The 19730-nt window shown below is 38.9% G+C and overlaps 1 protein-coding gene across 1 annotated transcript; it reads right to left on the bottom strand.

Annotated features, from left to right (window-relative positions):
* Positions 1-114: 114 nt before the first annotated feature.
* Positions 115-18039, bottom strand: LOC311305951 (uncharacterized protein). Its single transcript, XM_084434008.1, has 6 exons — positions 17840-18039; positions 11118-14563; positions 9976-10069; positions 6123-6172; positions 5708-5766; positions 115-1419 (listed from the first exon to the last, which is right to left on the bottom strand). The coding sequence occupies exons 2-5, from the start codon at positions 14556-14558 to the stop codon at positions 5722-5724; spliced, it is 3630 nt and encodes a 1209-aa protein (XP_084290134.1). The 5' UTR covers positions 14559-14563; positions 17840-18039; the 3' UTR covers positions 115-1419; positions 5708-5721.
* Between the last annotated feature and the right edge of the window lie 1691 nt (positions 18040-19730).

Genomic DNA, 19730 nt, shown 5'->3' with positions numbered 1-19730 from the left:
CACGTGTTTGTTTTTGCAGGTTCGAGTCTCTGGCTAAAAACATGTGAAAATGCATTGAAAATGATACGATTACCAGTATATGAGCAAATACAAATGAGTGTGAGACCAGCAGAATAAAAGAAGCCAGTTTATTACGCTGACCAGCTCGGGTCAGTCAGCTCAAGATAAATACATTTTGGGGAAAGAATGTGGACAATAACACAACAGAACCCTGCTCAACCCTGAGATTAACATTTAAATCATTTGAGAAACACAAAAAGATGGTTTTTGGTGCATTTGGTGTGATGCTAAAACATGACGATTCATTCAAGTTAGAAAAAACTAAAAGTTTGGCACAAACAGACGTCAGTTCGTCAGGCAGAGACTCCAGATTCATCTTAAACTTTGGACGGAAATACTGAAACACATAATCTCTACTGCGTCTCGACATCCCCGTGTCTCTCATTACGAGTAAAAGAAGTGCTTTCTGGGTGAACATCATAAACGCACTGATTTGTCTTAGCAAGGCAGCAACAAATTAAGAAACCCACTTTTAATACAAAAAAGAAGTTCAGCATTTCACAAACGTTGAATGGAAATACTTATTGTTCAATGTCCAAATTAATGCTTTCTGAAGTCAAAGATGAGCAAAAACAAATGCATGAACTTCCCTAGAGGTCATCAAGATAATGCGTCATTACTTATACTCCTTATCTGTTCGCAAGATATGGATTATGTCCAGGAGAACCAACAAGAATATCCACCGGCAGTGGGTCAAAAAAAATGTATATTCAGGAACACTAATATTCAGCATTTCTTACAATAAAACATATTTGTGAATCATACAGTTAATGCAGCTGAACATGTGGTGTAAATGTGGCGCCAAACAGGAAGAACTGGTGGATCAAACACCAGAATTTTGGCCTTGAATTCAGAAATTAAACAAATCATCTTCGACAAAAAAACGTAATTTCTCATTTTTGTGTGTTTTTTTACACAAAGTGCCTTTTCAACATCGCGGTCATAAACCCCATCTTTCCTCACTCCAGCTTCTGGAAACGTTGTTTTGTAAAGAACGATTTTCCATGCGACTGAATATATAGTGATGATTATGAAGAGGGATTTACATCCTGACGAGCAGGACATTTAAAATTCAGTTCATAAATTAAGACAGAATAAACAAAAAAATTGATTTAAAAAAAGAATTATTATATAACAATAATTTTGGCCCCAGATATAAATATGAAAACCCATATTGTGAAAAAGCATGTTGTAATGGCACATGAAAGGTGATGCGCTGTGGAGGCTCAGTCTCTGGATGTGCAGTTCTGAGTCCGAGTCTCGAGTGCCAGTGAGCGATGCTGAGGAGTGCAACAGAATCATCAAGGCCTTCGCTTCTGAAGGTCCAACAGGAGCACGCGCTGGAGGTCAGAGGTCACTCTACGGGGAGGACGAAGAGGACATTAACACATGCACACACCGAGCAGAATGAGAGAAGCGTGAGCCACGTTTATACTGCATATTTTTACACCGGTAGTTTTGGTTTAGATTTAATAGCAGGGGTGCAAACACATGTATGGTCAAAAAAGAGAGAGGTAATCGAAGCCCTCATCCCGCGGCAAATATCCAGATACTACATTGCCACCATCCCCAACCCACCCCTATAGGCACATAGAGTCAAATGAAATTTAGAAAAACTATCTTGCACTTCTTCTTCTTGCTTTACTGCTACTTCCTGAAAACAATTTCACCTGATGATTTGAATAGCTCTTTTTGTAAAGAATTAATAATTCTAGGATGATTGGGGTAATTGTGTAGGGTAGGCCTAGTGCATCTGCATAGAAACTAATAAACAAAATACAAATATAAATACAATAAAACACAAATACACGAGAAATAAAGCAGTGCTTTATGTTTTTCAGGTAAATTAACTGTATTAAGTATTAATACAGTTTATCTTTTGACAAAACGTGATTTTTCTCTTTCTCTTTTGTTGTTTGATTAACTTTGGTGACACAAACAGCTGCAGGTATATTGGGTGCTGTCCCTTTCAGACGGTCCTCGGTCATTTCTGACCGAAATTTTTTCTGTTTTGAATTTCTAAAAATCACAGCTTCATCGGAATGTTATGAAACTTGGTGACTTTTGTGGCATTAGGTATGTGAATACAAAAAAAAATTGGGGTCATGATCCGAGCATGCTAAGTGGTCGTAAAAAAAATAGTCACACTACAGGCCTTCGGTCAAAAATGACCGACACATAGGAAATGAATGGGAATTTGACAAAAAAAAAAAATTTCTCCGAATTTTTGTGTGTACAATCTACAAATCGGCCACAATCTTAAAAAAAAGTACACCGCTGTAAAGGGGTGACACTCTACAACATCAAGAGTGCAAAAAAAGACACACCCACCTACACACACACACACACACATACAAACACACTTTTATACACATACACACCAATAATTTTGATTACAAAAAATCTGTTTTGAATTTTTAAAAATCACAGCTTCATCGGAATGTTACAAAACTTTTTGACTTTTATGGCATTGGGTATGTGAACACATAAAAAAATTAAGGTCATGATCTGAGCATGCTAAGGGGTCGTAAAAAAAATAGTCACACTTGTGGTCTTCGGTCAAAAATGACCCCCATAGGAAATGAATGGGAAATTGACCAAAAATGTAAAAATCAAAAAAAAAATTTTTTTTTCAATATTATTTTACATAAAGTGTTATAATTGAATGAATTGCATTTTTTGTTACAAATTCTGTAAAAAAAAAAAAGAAGTAAATGTGTCCACAAACAGCTGGGGAATTCACATGCCTCTCCATAGAGAGCCATCTAGTGGTTACACAATGGTTCTATGCTTTCTCTCCCTACTCTCACCAGATGGTGTTAATCTGCTTAAAACATTTTTTTTTGGAAGGCCTAGACTCTATATTAAACTAAAATACTGCATTAAAAAAAAAAAAAAAAAAAAAAACATATATATATATATAAAAAATGTTTTATTAATTTCAATGGCAAAAATAGACCATAAATATTGCATAAATATTAATAAATTCAATCAAATTCTCTCAAAATACAAAATTAAAAAGAATAAATATTATAGAACAAAAATAAATTGCATTGGTTTTACTGGGATGGAGGAAGTTTCATTTTTAGGTGTCCGGTCACTTCTGACCGGGAAGGCCCAGGGTGTGACTCCGAAAGGAAGACCTTCTGAGGGTTAAGACGAATGCACGTATCTAATACCGGTAATGACACGCATCCTTTTTATTTTGACTGCGTTTACGGGTAAACTCGTTGAGACGGACACTGGCTTATTTTTTCGTGCACATGTCTGTTCAAACACAAATAGATAAGAAAGAAAAGGGAATTCGGTGTTCACGAACTTCACGTGCTGTCTGCGACTGAGTGGCTCTGTGCGCCGACAGACCATCTACATTTGGATGTTAAACATAATATATATAGCCTGATACAGCAAAGACAACGTCGGCAGTATTGACAGCAAAATAGGCTACAGAATGTTTCGTTCTGTAGGCCTATTGACAGGAGCAATATTTGAAAATCGATAATTAGGCCTATTTTTTAAATTACAATTATATATGCATTTGTCAAAACCGAGAGACTTTCAAGCATCAAAATGTAATTTATTAATATGTATTTGCGCCTTCTATTTTGTCTGAAAACTTCCAACACTCTTGCGTGTTGCGTGAAAAATAGGCGTCGGTTGAGGTTCTATTTCTAGCACGCGGTTCCGGCGCGGCTCGAGAAGTGTGTGTGTGTCACGCAGGCATTGTGCTCTAACACAAGCTCTAACCAGTTAACATGAGAGCCGACATAAAAACGGACACTCCACGCCACGCAGAGAGAAATGTGATGCAGTGGCAGATCCAGAGTGAGACAGAAACACTAGTGGTTCACGCTTGCGCACATACTGCTGGTTTGGCGCGCAGTGTTCTGATTCGCTTATTTCCTATTTACTTGTTGGTGGACGCAATCCAGAATTACTGTTGGTTAAATTATAATCAGACCCTCTCAGACCCCCCCCTTCTTAAAAAAACTCTTCGGATCTGCACGATTCACACAAGTCACCCAAACTGACGTGAAAAAAGCGGCGCTGTTTGCACCCCTGTAATAGGTTTGGCACTTATAATAAATCCCACTATAATTCATGTTTGTTTTATACTTCTATTTTTCATACCAGTTCTGAATAGCGGTAACACTTTACAGTAATATAAGTACTTGCATTAGTTAACTCTTTCCCCGCCAGCGTTTTCGATCATTTTCACATGATATATGAATATCTGAACATGCAATATATCAAAAGAAAGAACAGACCCTCTACTTTTAAACAAATAAACCCGTTTAATATAAGCTTCATGCATTCTTTTTTTATCAACACTTGAATGTGAGTTTCATTTAAAAAAAACAAAAAAACACTGAGCATCAACATTTCACTCGATATCGCTCGATTCTGCTGCTTCTCCTGTGTTCTGATCAGGAGATTCTGTACTCTTTCAGTAGATGTGTAATAGCGCCCCCTACAGTATATCAGCGGAAAGCTGGAAAATTCTGTCAATGGTGAGGAAAGAGTGACGACTTTGGGACTTTATCTTATTCACCGTATCCCTCAGAGTTAGATAAGTCCATACACACCCTTCTCATCTCCGTGCGTGCCGTAACTCTGTCTGACGCACCCACCGCTAGCCTAGCTTAGCACAAAGACTGGAGGTAAACGGCTCCAGCTAGCATACTGCTCCCAATAAGTGACAAAATAACGCCAACATTTTCCTATTTACATGTTGTGATGTGTATAGTCACAGTGTGTACGAATAACAAGGTCACATGAGACACAGCCATCTTCTAACCGTACACACACTGGGAACTATATTCTCAGAAGGCGAAGCACTGCTACTTCTGCGGAGTGATTTGCTCGCAGCGCCTGAGAAGCCTGTGGTGAGGAGCAGAGAGTTCTCAGAGCTGGAGTAAATCACTCCGCAGAAGTAGCAGTGCTTCGCCTTCTGAGAATATAGTTCCCAGTATGTGTACGGTTTATTGGGAGCAGTATGCTAGCTGGAGCCATTTACCTCCAGTCTTTGTGCTAAGCTAGGCTAGCGGTGGGTGCGTCAGACAGATAATAAGATAAAGTCCCAAAAAGTCGTGTGTTCCTTTAATATGCTTTAGAAGTGTTTCGTTGTTCAACATTTACTAAAGCTGTATCTTTTAATATTATTCAGTGGATCTGAGCTAGTATGAACTAACAATGAACAGCTGTGTTTTAATTAACCGGATTTAACCAAGTAATAAATACTCTAGCGCTCATTATTAGTTAAAGCATTACTACACGTCAGCTGACAGGACCTTTTACTGTGAAGTGTTCCTTGAACAGCATTAAATGGATTTGCTGGAGTGAGGAAACTAAAATACGTTTATAGTGTTAATGATGTTTGTAAATGTTTTGTTTAATGATATTTGACATTATTTTTGAATGTAATAATAAAAAGTGACTTTTCCACTGATGTGTCTCTTTCTCTCAACAATGCAGTTTTGACAGAGGAACGACTCGTGTTAAAATATATATATAAACATAAATACAGACTATATAAAAGAGAGGGAATCTAACTAAACATAAAAACTAATGCATATACTTTTGATTTATGTGCATGTAGTGCAAAAGAGAGAGAAGTGTGTTTAAAGAGTGCAGATCGAGCTCAAACCTCTTCCTCCAGTGTCACCTGTTGATCTGACCATATGATGATCCTTTAATGGACTTGTTCTAATCAGAGGAAAACATTACAAAAAGCACAATATTGAGCATCTTCATTTTAAAATACTCAATTAAAAATAAATATACAAATCTAGTACTTAAAGTCCCCCTGTGGTGAAAATCCAGCTCTTAATGTTTATATCTCTGAGTGAGTGAGTGGAGGCGGGGCTCATTTGCATATTCATAGAACCGCAAAAACTAAATGAGGCAAGGGTGTCGAGTTACATTCAAGATATATGAAAATGTTTAAATGTCGTTTTGGTGATCAAAGATGAGTTTTAAGGGATATAATGATTGGCTACAGGGAGACTTTAAATATTTTACACTGTCATCTAGAAAAAGGTAGAGAATAATTATACGTGTACCTTGTGCTTTCTGCATTTCATTGAGAAATTATCCTCATTTAATACACAACCTATAATAAAGATGAGGAAACACACATTAGTCCTGAAGAGAGTGAAGTCTACAGCAAAACAAACTAAGAAAAATATAAACCCTTTAGGAAGTAACCAGCAAATCATCATGAACATCTCTAACGTAAGATTATCTTTCCAAGGTTTACAAGTTTAAATCCAACTCATAACACTTCATATACAGAAAATTATATAAACACATACATACACACACACACATACACACACACACACACACATACATATATATATATATACACACACACACACTCACCTAAAGGATTATTAGGAACACCTGTTCAATTTCTCATTAATGCAATTATCTAATCAACCAATCACATGGCAGTTGCTTCAATGCATTTAGGGGTGTGGTCCTGGTCAAGACAATCTCCTGAACTCCAAACTGAATGTCAGAATGGGAAAGAAAGGTGATTTAAGCAATTTTGAGCATGGCATGGTTGTTGGTGCCAGACGGGCCGGTCTGAGTATTTCACAATCTGCTCAGTTACTGGGATTTTCACGCACAACCATTTCTAGGGTTTACAAAGAATGGTGTGAAAAGGGAAAAACATCCAGAATGCGGCAGTCCTGTGGGCGAAAATGCCTTGTTGATGCTAGAGGTCAGAGGAGAATGGGCCGACTGATTCAAGCTGATAGAAGAGCAACTTTGACTGAAATAACCACTCGTTACAACCGAGGTATGCAGCAAAGCATTTGTGAAGCCACAACACGCACAACCTTGAGGCGGATGGGCTACAACAGCAGAAGACCCCACCGGGTACCACTCATCTCCACTACAAATAGGAAAAAGAGGCTACAATTTGCACGAGCTCACCAAAATTGGACAGTTGAAGACTGGAAAAATGTTGCCTGGTCTGATGAGTCTCGATTTCTGTTGAGACATTCAGATGGTAGAGTCAGAATTTGGCGTAAACAGAATGAGAACATGGATCCATCATGCCTTGTTACCACTGTGCAGGCTGGTGGTGGTGGTGTAATGGTGTGGGGGATGTTTTCTTGGCACACTTTAGGCCCCTTAGTGCCAATTGGGCATCGTTTCAATGCCACGGCCTACCTGAGCATTGTTTCTGACCATGTCCATCCCTTTATGACCACCATGTACCCATCCTCCGATGGCTACTTCCAGCAGGATAATGCACCATGTCACAAAGCTCGAATCATTTCAAATTGGTTTCTTGAACATGACAATGAGTTCACTGTACTAAAATGGCCCCCACAGTCACCAGATCTCAACCCAATAGAGCATCTTTGGGATGTGGTGGAACGGGAGCTTCGTGCCCTGGATGTGCATCCCACAAATCTCCATCAACTGCAAGATGCTTTCCTATCAATATGGGCCAACATTTCTAAAGAATGCTTTCAGCACCTTGTTGAATCAATGCCACGTAGAATTAAGGCAGTTCTGAAGGCGAAAGGGGGTCAAACACAGTATTAGTATGGTGTTCCTAATAATCCTTTAGGTGAGTGTATATACACACACACACACATTATAAAAACAGAAACCAGAGAGGATATATGCTCTGAAATCTCAGTGTTGTTCTGAAACATCAACTGTGGTCTCCACTTTTCAGCAAGAAAAGACACAATTACATCATTTCTTTCATGCATGGGCAGATTCACACGCTTATTTCCCGTGTCTATTTCCATGCGTGTCTGAGCACAGGTTTAAACACGTCTGCTAAACACACACACACACACACACACACACACACAGCTGTTCACAGGCAGATCACCATCAGAAGGCCCGTTTCCAAACAATGCAATGCGTTAAATCCTGTTCTCCACGACTAAGACGAGACGACATCACAACTGTGACTATATGAACATGCAATACTGGTGATGAAAAAAGACTAAAAAGTAACTTAAAAATAAAAACTTTACCAAAATACATTACATTTTCTTCTTCTTCAAACAAAAAGAAAGGCAGCAAAAAATATTATAGACTGTTTTAACAAACACATTAGCCTCCACGCCTGCGGTTGCCAGATCTTTAAACAAGCCTCCACGCCTGCGGTTGCCAGATCTTCTCATGAAAGGAAACATTTTCTGCCCGGTGTTCATTAAATCTGAGATTTAATCTTTGCAATCTGGCAACCATGAGAATAAAGCGCTGATGTTGAGATATTCTGCTCAGTCTGTGTTCCTTCACAAACTGCTTGTGACTAAATCTGCATAAACTGTAATAAATCCAAACATAATCTCGACTATATTGTTTGCGAAATGTGGTTTAATAGAATAACAATAATGTAATTTAGAATTCCTATTGGAAATGTTACTGTTTTAGCTTTTGAGTTCTACTAGTTTTTATAATGTAGAGTGTAAATTTATATGATAATATTATAAAAGAGGGAACTAGAGTACATAAGTAAAATAAACCATGAGTTGACTCTCTTGACATGCGTTTATAAGTAAAAGTGCAAGTGTAAAAATATTTTTTTCAATCAAAAGTAATCAAGACTACAATTTTGAGAAAATAGTTGCACTTATGAGTTTAACGATTATGCAGCATGACTAAAAAATGTCATTTTTCTTTGATAAAAACTAGATTCAAATTCCCAGACTTTCAGGCCTGGTTTCACAGACAGAGCTTAGATTGAGCCAGGATTAGGCTTCGGCTTTGTCTGTGAACCTGAGCATTAGTCAACTAAAACTATCGGTCTAAATGTGAAAAAGTTAAGATGGACATTTTACACAGAACTAAGACTGAAGGCCCTGGGACCACAGCACAACCATCGGCTCATTCGGTGTCAACTCAACCAGAGGACCTGGGTACATTTTTTTTATTTTGATTATAAAAACATAAAAAACTTGAAGAAAAAATCCAAAATATTACATGTAATGGATGTATATTGACTTGAGTAATCAAAAGGAGGGTCAAAATGACCATTTTCACCTGAGATTTGAATCTGAGATTAAGACAGACATGCAAACTTGAGGCAAAAAACACAAGAAGTGCTTTTTCCCATTTTTTAACTGTCACCATTGGCATATAATACAACAAATATTGCTAAAGTCAGCAGATTTTACTACAAGATCTACTAATCTCTGTGTCAATTTCTTTCTGAAGCCATTTTTACCCCCCCTGTAATTTGGCTTCAAATCTCTGTCATTTTGACTCTCCTCTACAAAATAGTGGATTACTCAGTCAATATACATTCATAGCATTTAATATTTGGGCTTTCTTCACCATTTATGTTTCTTTCTTCAGAAAGAATGATAAAAACATTGACAGCCAATCAGAATTTATCCTGCTTTAAAGAGTTTGGGCATGTAAAGTGACAGACTGATTTTAATAAACTGAACGATAGTGTGTTCTGGAGTGGACGCTAATATAGTTATCGTTCTTGGTGAGAAACATGCCTTAAAGTCCCCCTGTGGTGGAAATCCAGCTTTTAATGTTGTTTATGTGTCTATGTGGTGTTTTTAATACGCTTTAAGACAAACCATGTGTAAATTCATAAGTCGACACCATTGCTGAGTATTTCCTCCTTAAAACTGCAGTGAACCAAAGACAGTCTCAAAAACACGCTTTGAAATCGCTGGTGTTTCTGACGTCACAAACTACCTTGTAACCAATCAGAGGTCTTCATTTTGAGGCATGAAGAATTTATTTTCAAGGGAAAAAACATTTAAATATGTCATTTTGGTGATCAAAGATGAGTTTTAAGGGCTAAAATTATTGACTACAGGAGCTTTAACTTTAAGACTAATTAAAAATTAGCTGGCAAAATTAACCCTACAACATGCGTGTATTGTGCAACATCGTCCTTGTCGTGTCTCTCACCTGACTGAACCGCACACATGTAGTGATATTTGTTCAGGCAGCCTTTGAAAACGCATCCCAAAGTTGCTCCCTGTTTTTGGCATGTCGAACAAACCTGGAGAAATAAACAATTGAGTGTCATTATAGCAGAGCGTTTGATCTTAAAGGGATAGTTCACCCAAAACTGAAGATTAGCCCATGATTTACTCATCCTAGGTGTAGATGACATTCTTCTTTCAGACGAATTCGAGTTATATCAAAAAATATCCCGGCTCTTCCAAGCTTTATAATGAGAGTCAATGGGTATATTTTTTTGGAAGTCAATCAAAGCACATCTATCCATCATAAAGTGCTCCACAGGCTCTGCGGGGGTTAATAAAGGCCTTCTGAAGTGCAGCGATGCATTCGTGTAAGAAAAATATCCATATTTGTCGGTGTCGAAAGCCTTGTGGGCAAGTGTGCCGACATGTAGCGCCGTTGTGCTTCGGGCGACCCGAGTTCGAGTCCCGGCTCATGGACCTCTCCCACCTCACTTCCTGTCTAGCTACTGTCCTATCCTAATAAACCAAAAAAGAAATCTTTAAAAAAGAAAAATATCCGTATTTAATACTTTATCAACTAAAATAACTAGCTTCCAACAGACGGCTGTTAGCATCGATTTACAGCAAAAGAGTAACCCTTGAACTTGACGTACAACGTAATGACGAACGCGGTTGCCCAGCCCTGTTTGTTTGAACCGCGAGAGGCGTCAAAGCTTACGCTACTCCTACATCACACATCGTCAAGTGTTTCTCTTGTGGCGTAAGTCGACTTGCATAGGCCGTCTGCAGGAAGCTAGTTATTTTGGACGATTAAGTTTTAAATATGGATATTTTTATTACACGAACGCATCGCTTCACTTCAGAAGGCCTTTATTAACCCCCGCAAGAGCCGTGTGGAGGACTTTATGATGGAGAGACGCACTTTGATGGACTTCCAAAAAAATATACCCATTCACTTCCATTATAAAGCTTGAAAGAGCCAGGACATTTTTTAAATATAACTCTGATTGTATTCGTCTGAAGAAGAATGTCACCTAGCTTCAGGGTGAGCAAATCATGGGCTTATTTTCATTTTTTGGTGAACTCTCCCTTTAAAAAAAATCTGTGTATCCAATATCTTACCGACACTTTCGCCAACCTGACGGCTTTCTCCAACCCGTAGAGTTTCCCCCGAACCAGAAAGACGCCGGTGGCCCATACGGCACAGTCCTGGTGGAGCCAGTGTTCGTTAGCGTCAAGAGGAACCACAGGAGGGCTAAACCAATCAGTGGCGGCGTCCATCTTAGGTTTCTTCGCTGTTGGACTAGTACACGGCTCGTTCCACCTCGACTCGCGGAAAGAGTTCGTCCAGTTGCCTCTGGAAGACGGATCCGAGTCACTATTATCCTCCTCCTCTAAAGGATTGGGAATGACTTTGGAGGCCGATTTGTAGCCTTCAGGGAAATACGGCCCATGCAAGTCTCCAAGGTCGTTCGCGTTCGACGATCCCCTGCAGAGACAACAAACTAGCACGTCGGTCCGCGAGCCGTCCACGCAAACTCGACCGTACTGCAGTCCCGGATTTGCAGGCATCATTCCCGAGACAATCCCAGCAGACGCCGAACGCTTCCCGCGCTTGTTCTCCGGATAGTTCACAACCGTACAGGTGGGAAAGTCCTTGAGATGCACGCGCACATACGGCGAAAAGCTCTCGTCCCGAACCTCCTTCTTCTCTTCCTTGCAGTTCAGACATTTGAGTTTAATCTCGGGTTCCTGCGGTTGGAAAAAGGACGTGTGGTCAACTTTACCTTTGTGTTTCTTTCGTTTCCGTTTGCTAGCGTGAGATTTCTTCGCCGAAGTTGGACGTTTGTTAGCGGTCGTTTCTTTTTGTGGGATTTCAGGGCGACTGATTGTTACGGAATGACAGTTTCTTGTCTTTTTCTTTGCTGATTGGTAAAATGCATCTAAAGTCTTTGCATAAGATGAGGTAGATCTTTCTTGGCATCTCCGTGAGCGTCTGATTTCTGTTTGTTCTTTCTGTAAATGCAATGCCATCTTTTCCTCGGCATCATCATGCATCCTTTCCAGCAAAGTGGAGGACTTGTTTTCCTTGGACTTCCTCGCCTGAGGTTTTATTGCACGTACGCGACTCGATTTGTACCTGGTGGGTTGGATGTTTTGAACAATGGCTCCCATCCTTGTGCCTCTCCGGGCTCTCGGAGGAAGTGTTTTCCTCTCGAACGTCTTCTTGGTGGCGAGCGAAGACAAACCATTGTTTGTTTTGAACGCATTCATGTTTGTTTGATCTGCAGATTCACCGTTGATGGACTCGGCTGGTTTGTCGCAGGACAACTCTGTTGTGAGATCAGACTCCTTTTCTTGCTTTTGCTTCCCATCAACGGCTTCTCCGCTCGTCAACACATTCTCCATTTGCTCTGCTGGAGTTGATTCGGGATCAGTCAACACATTCCCAATTTGCTCTGCTGGAGTTGATTCTGGATCATCAGTCAACAAATTCCCAATTTGCTCTGCTGAAGTTGATTCGGGATCAGTCAACACATTCCCAATTTGCCCTCCTGAAGGTGATTCGGGATCAGTCAACAAATTCTCCATTTGCTCTCCAGAAGTTGATTCGGGATCAGTCAATAAATTCCCAATTTGCTCTGCTGAAGTTGATTCGGGATCAGTCAACAAATTCCCAATTTGCTCTGCTGAAGTTGATTCGGGATCAGTCAACACATTCCCAATTTGCTCTGCTGGAGCTGATTCGGGATCATCAGTCAACAAATTCCCAATTTGCTCTCCTGAAGTTGATTCGGGATCAGTCAACAAATTCCCAATTTGTTCTCCTGAAGTTGATTCGGGATCAGTCAACACATTCCCAATTTGCTCTCCTGAAGTTGATTCGGGATCAGTCAACGCATTCTCCATTTGCTCTCCTGAAGGTGATTCGGGATCAGTCAACGCATTCTCCATTTGCTCTCCTGAAGGTGATTCGGGATCAGTCAACAAATTCCCAATTTGCTCTGCTGAAGTTGATTCGGGATCAGTCAACAAATTCCCAATTTGCTCTGCTGAAGTTGATTCGGGATCAGTCAACAAATTCCCAATTTGCTCTCCTGAAGGTGATTCGGGATCAGTCAACGCATTCTCCATTTGCTCTCCTGAAGGTGATTCGGGATCAGTCAACAAATTCCCAATTTGCTCTGCTGAAGTTGATTCGGGATCAGTCAACAAATTCCCAATTTGCTCTGCTGAAGTTGATTCGGGATCAGTCAACAAATTCCCAATTTGCTCTCCAGAAGTTGATTCAGGATCAGTCAACAAATTCCCAATTTGCTCTGCTGGAGTTGATTCGGGATCATCAGTCAACAAATTCCCAATTTGCTCTGCTGAAGTTAATTTGGGATCAGTCAACACATTCTCCATTTGCTCTCCTGAAGTTAATTTGGGATCAGTCAACACATTCTCCATTTGCTCTCCTGAAGTTGATTCGGGATCAGTCAACACATTCTCCATTTGCTCTCCTGAAGGTGATTCGGGATCAGTCAACACATTCTCCATTTGCTCTCCTGAAGGTGATTCGGGATCAGTCAACACATTCTCCATTTGCTCTCCTGAAGGTGATTCGGGATCACTCAACACATTCTCCATTTGCTCTCCTGAAGTTGATTCGGGATCAGTCAACACATTCTCCATTTGCTCTCCTGAAGTTGATTCGGGATCAGTCAACACATTCTCCATTTGCTCTCCTGAAGTTGATTCGGGATCTAATGGACCAATGAAGTCTTGGTTTAACGACACGGCGAAGCTCGCGGCTCCCGGTTCGTTTGGTAAAACGACCGGCTCCTTGGATCTGGAGATGAGAAAGACGAGCTCCGGGTTTGCGTTCGGACACAATCTCTCTGGATCTGTGCCGTTGTCCTCCGGGAATCCTCCCTCGAAGGGTCCGACGTTCCACAGGGCATTAGCAGCTCCATTCTGAAGGTCGTCTACGCTGATGGGAAACCTACACTCGCCGGGATCGGCTTGTAAAGACTTGAGCGTTTCCAAAGCTAGGTTTTCCATATCCGGAGGTTGTTGAAGATAGCAGAACGCCGCTACATTCTCCACAACTTGAGCCGGCGACATGAAGCCGAACGGCTCGCAAGATGCTAATCCGACCGGAACGGAAACTTGCTGGAGACAGTGTTGATCCACCTCCACCGGGAGCGCCGCGTCTCCCACGTCTTTCCCGGGATCATAGGCACGAAGGAACGCCGAAGGAACTCCGTAAACCGGGGAATGCTCTGAGAAGACATGTGACCGGCTCAGATACGATAGCATGACGGTCGTGTTGGAAAACGCATCGTCCGGTTGGATCTGCTCTGTGGGAAGCGAATCAGAGCCATTCTCGGGAAGAATCGTCCCATTGCTGGTCCCAGGATTGACGAACCAGCCCGGCGTCTGCACGACACGCAAGGCATCGATGGGATTCGCTTTTAAGAGGCATTCCTCTCTGTTCCGCGTCAGATCGAAGATGTTGGGAAGGATAGACAGATCCTGAGGCTGTAAACCATCGGAGTTGCTGGGAGGCTCTTCCATATCAACTGGGAGAAGAAACAGGACTGTCAGTTTTATTTAGGGATAGTTCACCCAAAGATGAAAAATTCTGTCATTTACTCACCCTCATGTCCAAATAGGGATGCATGATGTAAAAATTGACCGATAACTCTTTATATATGAAAACCGATAACCGATATATTGGCCGATAAATCTAAATCCAATTTTTTATATAATTTTTGAGAGCCTGATTACAAAAACAAAAGTCTCATGTCCCAATCACACAATTATAATGATGTTCTCATGATAACGTTATGTAGCCGATATGACAATATGTTCCACTAAACTCAATTTTCCTTTTTGAAGTGATTCCAATCATATTTCAAGCAATTCGAAACCATCATGTTGATCAGTGGCATCTGAAGAGTCTCAGCTGAAGGAGATAATACATTATTTATCAGCTTTAATATATCGGCAAAATGTTCTTATCAGGCCGATAACGATAACATTAAAAATGATCATATATCGTCCGATACCGATATATCGTGCATACCTAGTTCCAAACTCATAAGACTTTTGTTCACCTTTGGAACACAAATGAAGATATTTATGAAATCTGAGAGATTTCTGTCCCTACATTGAAAGTCTATTCATAAAATAAATCCACATGAATAGGTTAAGTACGACTGAGCTTCCGTTTACCATACGTGAGCGCTCCGTGTTTATATGTGGAAAAATCTCAATTAAATCCGTTCATCATATAAAGTGATCGAGTCTCTTCAGAAGACTAGGATTAAACTAGAGATTTGGGTGAATAGACTTTCAATTTCATTTAAGATATCTTCATTTGTGTTCCGAAGATGAGCGGAAGTCTTAAGGGTTTGGAACGACATGAGAAACGACATGAGAAAATTATGACAGAATGATCATTTTTGGGTGAACTTTCTCTTTAAAAACAATGCAATTTCACCAATGTGTTTTACAACAATAAAATGCAAAAACTAAAATAAAGTTGATAATAATAATAATAATGAAAATTATTATGAGTGTTGGAAACAGTTCTGCTGCCTAAAATATTTGATGAATAAAAGGTTAAAAGAACTGCATTTACTCAAAATAAAAAAATATTTTCTAATAATATAAATCTTCTTTACGATCACTTTTGATCAATTTAACACATCCTTGCTGAATAAAAGTATTGATTTATTTCAAAAAAAGAAAGAAAAAAAAAAGACTGACCAGTAGAGTATATTGTTGTTACAGAAGATTTCTATTTTTTTTTAAATTGGCTTCTTTTTATATATATTTTTTTACTTTTTATTCATCAAAGTATCCTAAAAAAAGTATCACAGGTTATGAAAAAATATTACGCAGCAGAACTGTTTCCAACTTTGATAATGAATCCTCATATTAGACTGATTTCTGTAGGATCATGTGATAGACTGGAGTAATGATGCTGAAAATTCAGCTTTGATCACAGAAATAAATGATAATTGAAAGTATAATAAATTGAAAACCAATTATTTTAAATTGTAATAATATATCACAATATTACATTTTTTTTCTGTATTTTTGATCAAATAAATGCAGGCTTGATGAGCAGAAGAAACTTCTTTCAAAAACATTAAAAATAGTAATGTTTCCAAACTTTTGACCTGTACTGTATATTAAAAGATGGATCTTTAGTACACTCTACTTTTCCTGCATACGCAAAATACTAACATAATATAAACTATTTAAGCGAATCTATTGCACTATATAGCAAATCTAAACTGCTTGATTGTTTATTTTGTTGCAAAATATAAACTATATTATCACTCAGCTCTGATCTGCTAAATGCGACTATAAGGCATGAAGATATTAAGGTATTTTAAACATAAACATCATTATGTATTCTGTAAAGCTACTTTGAAACAATGTGTATTGTTAAAAGTGTTCTACAAATAAATTTGTCTTGACTTAAATAAAAAAGATAAAAGATAATAATAATAATAATAATATTTAAAAAAAAAAATCAAAAACAAAGATCAGTTAGACTCTCCACAGCTGGTGATATGCCGAAGAAACAGGTGCACTTTGGAAAATTATTAAATAAATGATGTTAATGTTCCCCTAAATGATCAACACACTGCTTAATATCAGAGGTAAACCACATTAAATTTATGCAATCAGTGTTGGTGACGTTTGCATAACAGTGGAATTATTACGCAAGAGTTTTTGTGCATTGAAGAGCATTGCTTAGAAAAGACAAGCAGGCATAATAAAGTAACGTATTGCACATAACAGAAGTCATACCTATACATTTTAATATATACGACATTACCAAATTATGTTTTTAATAATTTTTTTTACATTATTACTTCAGAATGGGAGAAAACCTGCCAATAGCCATATATGAACACACATGAAAAATAAAATAAAAAAATATGAGTGTGTGTCTGTATATTATATATACACATATGCAAAACGTAATTAAAGTAATTATGTCCGAAAGCAAATAAGGAATATTTCCTTTATTTCTCCAGCCAGATTTTAAATATCTTTACTCTTTATAACTTAAACACTGTATTAATTTAAAATAACATTAAACATTTATTTTCTAATATTTGTATTTTATATAGAAATAAACAGTGCATACTTAAGTTGTAAATATAGTCTAGTACCACGAAATCCCCTCAAATGACAAAATATTAAAGAAAAACTTTTTCTGAAACAAAATATAGAACATTTATTTAATTATACTACTAAAAGTTAGATGTTTTGTCTTTGACCTGTTTGCTGAATACCAAAGGGTTAATATACACCACGGTGAAGTATTACCATAGTACTTTGTCAAGATTATTTAGACAAGATTTCAAAGAATACCATGAATTACTTTGTGTACTTCAGGTTAGTGTCTGATACTTCATATACTCTTCTGTCCTCCTGTATCTGATGTAAACCCGTAATCTCACGAAGAGGCCTTACACATGAAGCCCTGCTTTATTTAATCCACTCACATTTAAGCGCTTTAATGGGTTTATTTAGATGTGGATGTGTTCTTGTGTTCCGTGTCTCAGTCCTGACTCACTGCGACTGTGATTCTGTGCCGCTTTTCCGTGTTATGCTAACGTTAGCATAGCATGATGTTAGCATTCGCGCTAACATTTATTCTGGCGACGATAAAAAAACGCGCCCAACAAACGCGTGTCGTAATGAAACCCACTGAAACCATGATGAATCGATCATAGATTAGACGCTATGAACGCGCTCATAGCCTCGCGTTATAACGCGCCGCGAGCGAAACAAAGAGAGCGCGTGCAGAGACTCACACACACACTCACCCGTTTCTTCAGCACAGCGGTGTAAACTCCATCACACTAACACTACACACACTCCTTCAGCTGCATGACAGAGTGTGTTTGAGTTCGGACTGAATAACGCATGAAACTGGAGCTTCTCATACTTTAGTTGAGGCTGCGCTGCTGTCAGTCATGATGCGCCATAGCGCATGCGCAGCGGTATGGACTGTTGTAGCGCGTCCTGGGAACCTTGAGCTCGATGTGCTTATAACGCGACATAAGGTGTTCATTCAGTATGGAAGGGCATTTCCGCCACGCGAGATTATGAGATGAAATCACAACTATGACGTCAAAAATCGAAATTATGACATACTAGTCATATTTATGACTATGTCATAATATCTATATTTTTATCTCAAATATGAATTAGTATGTCATTCTTTCGACTTTTGTAATAATTAAGATTTACAAAAGGATGTCTTTATGTGATATAATATATATTATTATATATATTAGGGGCTTTCATTTAAGTGTGTTTGTGTATACACTGTGTACACTCTCTCTCTCACACACACACACACACTCTCTCTCTCTCTCTCTCTCTCTCTCTCTCTCTCTCTCTCTCTCTCTCACACACATACACACACTCTCTCTCTCTCTCTCTGAAATTGTCATCATAGGTGCATGTCCACTGTGAGAGACATAATCTAAAAAAAAAATCCAGAAATCACAATATATGATTTTTTAACTATTTATTTGTATGATACAGCTGCAAATAAGTATTTGAACACCTGAGAAAATCAATGTTAATATTTGGTACAGTAGCCTTTGTTTGCAATTACAGAGGTCAAACGTTTCCTGTAGTTTTTCACCAGGTTTGCACACACTGCAGGAGGGATTTTGGCCCACTCCTCCACACAGATCTTCTCTAGATCAGTCAGGTTTCTGGGCTGTCGCTGAGAAACACGGAGTTTGAGCTCCCTCCAAAGATTCTCTATTGGGTTTAGGTCTGGAGACTGGCTAGGCCACGCCAGAACCTTGATATGCTTCTTACAGAGCCACTCCTTGGTTATCCTGGCTGTGTGCTTCGGGTCATTGTCATGTTGGAAGACCCAGCCTCGACCCATCTTCAATGCTCTAACTGAGGGAAGGAGGTTGTTCCCCAAAATCTCGCAACACATGGCCCCGGTCATCCTCTCCTTAATACAGTGCAGTCGCCCTGTCCCATGTGCAGAAAAACACCCCCAAAGCATGATGCTACCACCCCCATGCTTCACAGTAGGGATGGTGTTCTTGGGATGGTACTCATCATTCTTCTTTCTCCAAACACGTTTAGTGGAATTATGACCAAAAAGTTCTATTTTGGTCTCATCTGACCACATGACTTTCTCCCATGACTCCTCTGGATCATCCAAATGGTCATTGGCAAACTTAAGACGGGCCTTGACATGTGCTGGTTTAAGCAGGGGAACCTTCCGTGCCATGCATGATTTCAAACCATGACGTCTTAGTGTATTACCAACAGTAGGGCTGGGCGATATGGAGCAAAAAATATATCTCGATATATTTTGCTATATCTCGATATACGATATATATCTCGATATCTTTACAGGAAAAATAACCCCCCAAAAACTACTGCAAAAACAAATATGCCAAATACCACAAAGTCTTTTTTTTATTGACGTGCAAATAGGTAGGTTGTTCATGTAGGAACAAAGTGCTTCTGCGACATTAAAAAAAAAAAAATCCCTGTATACAAAAATAATAATTTAACTGTAAAATAAAGGAAGAAATAATACATATTGCACTATTTTTAATAAACCTGTATAGAAATATCATTACTAATTTTGGCAAAAAAAAAAAAAAAAAAAAGCCATATATCCCCCAAAAACTGCACAACTGTAGAGTAAAACATTAATTAAAAAAAAAGTGA

Source organism: Rutilus rutilus, assembly GCF_951802725.1.
Source record: "Rutilus rutilus genome assembly, chromosome: 16".
NCBI classification, from domain to species: domain Eukaryota; kingdom Metazoa; phylum Chordata; class Actinopteri; order Cypriniformes; family Leuciscidae; genus Rutilus; species Rutilus rutilus.
This window is presented reverse-complemented; position numbering and strand designations above follow the sequence as displayed.

Excerpts from the sequence above, each read along its gene's own strand:
- LOC311305951 (XM_084434008.1), bottom strand. The coding sequence starts at position 14,558 with ATGGAAGAGCCTCCCAGCAACTCCGATGGTTTACAGCCTCAGGATCTG. Across the intron at positions 10,070-11,117 it reads TCAGGTTGGCGAAAGTGTCG|GTTTGTTCGACATGCCAAAA; the intron begins GTAAGATATTGG and ends TTATTTCTCCAG. Across the intron at positions 6,173-9,975 it reads CATGTGTGCGGTTCAGTCAG|GTTGTGTATTAAATGAGGAT; the intron begins GTGAGAGACACG and ends TCTTTATTATAG.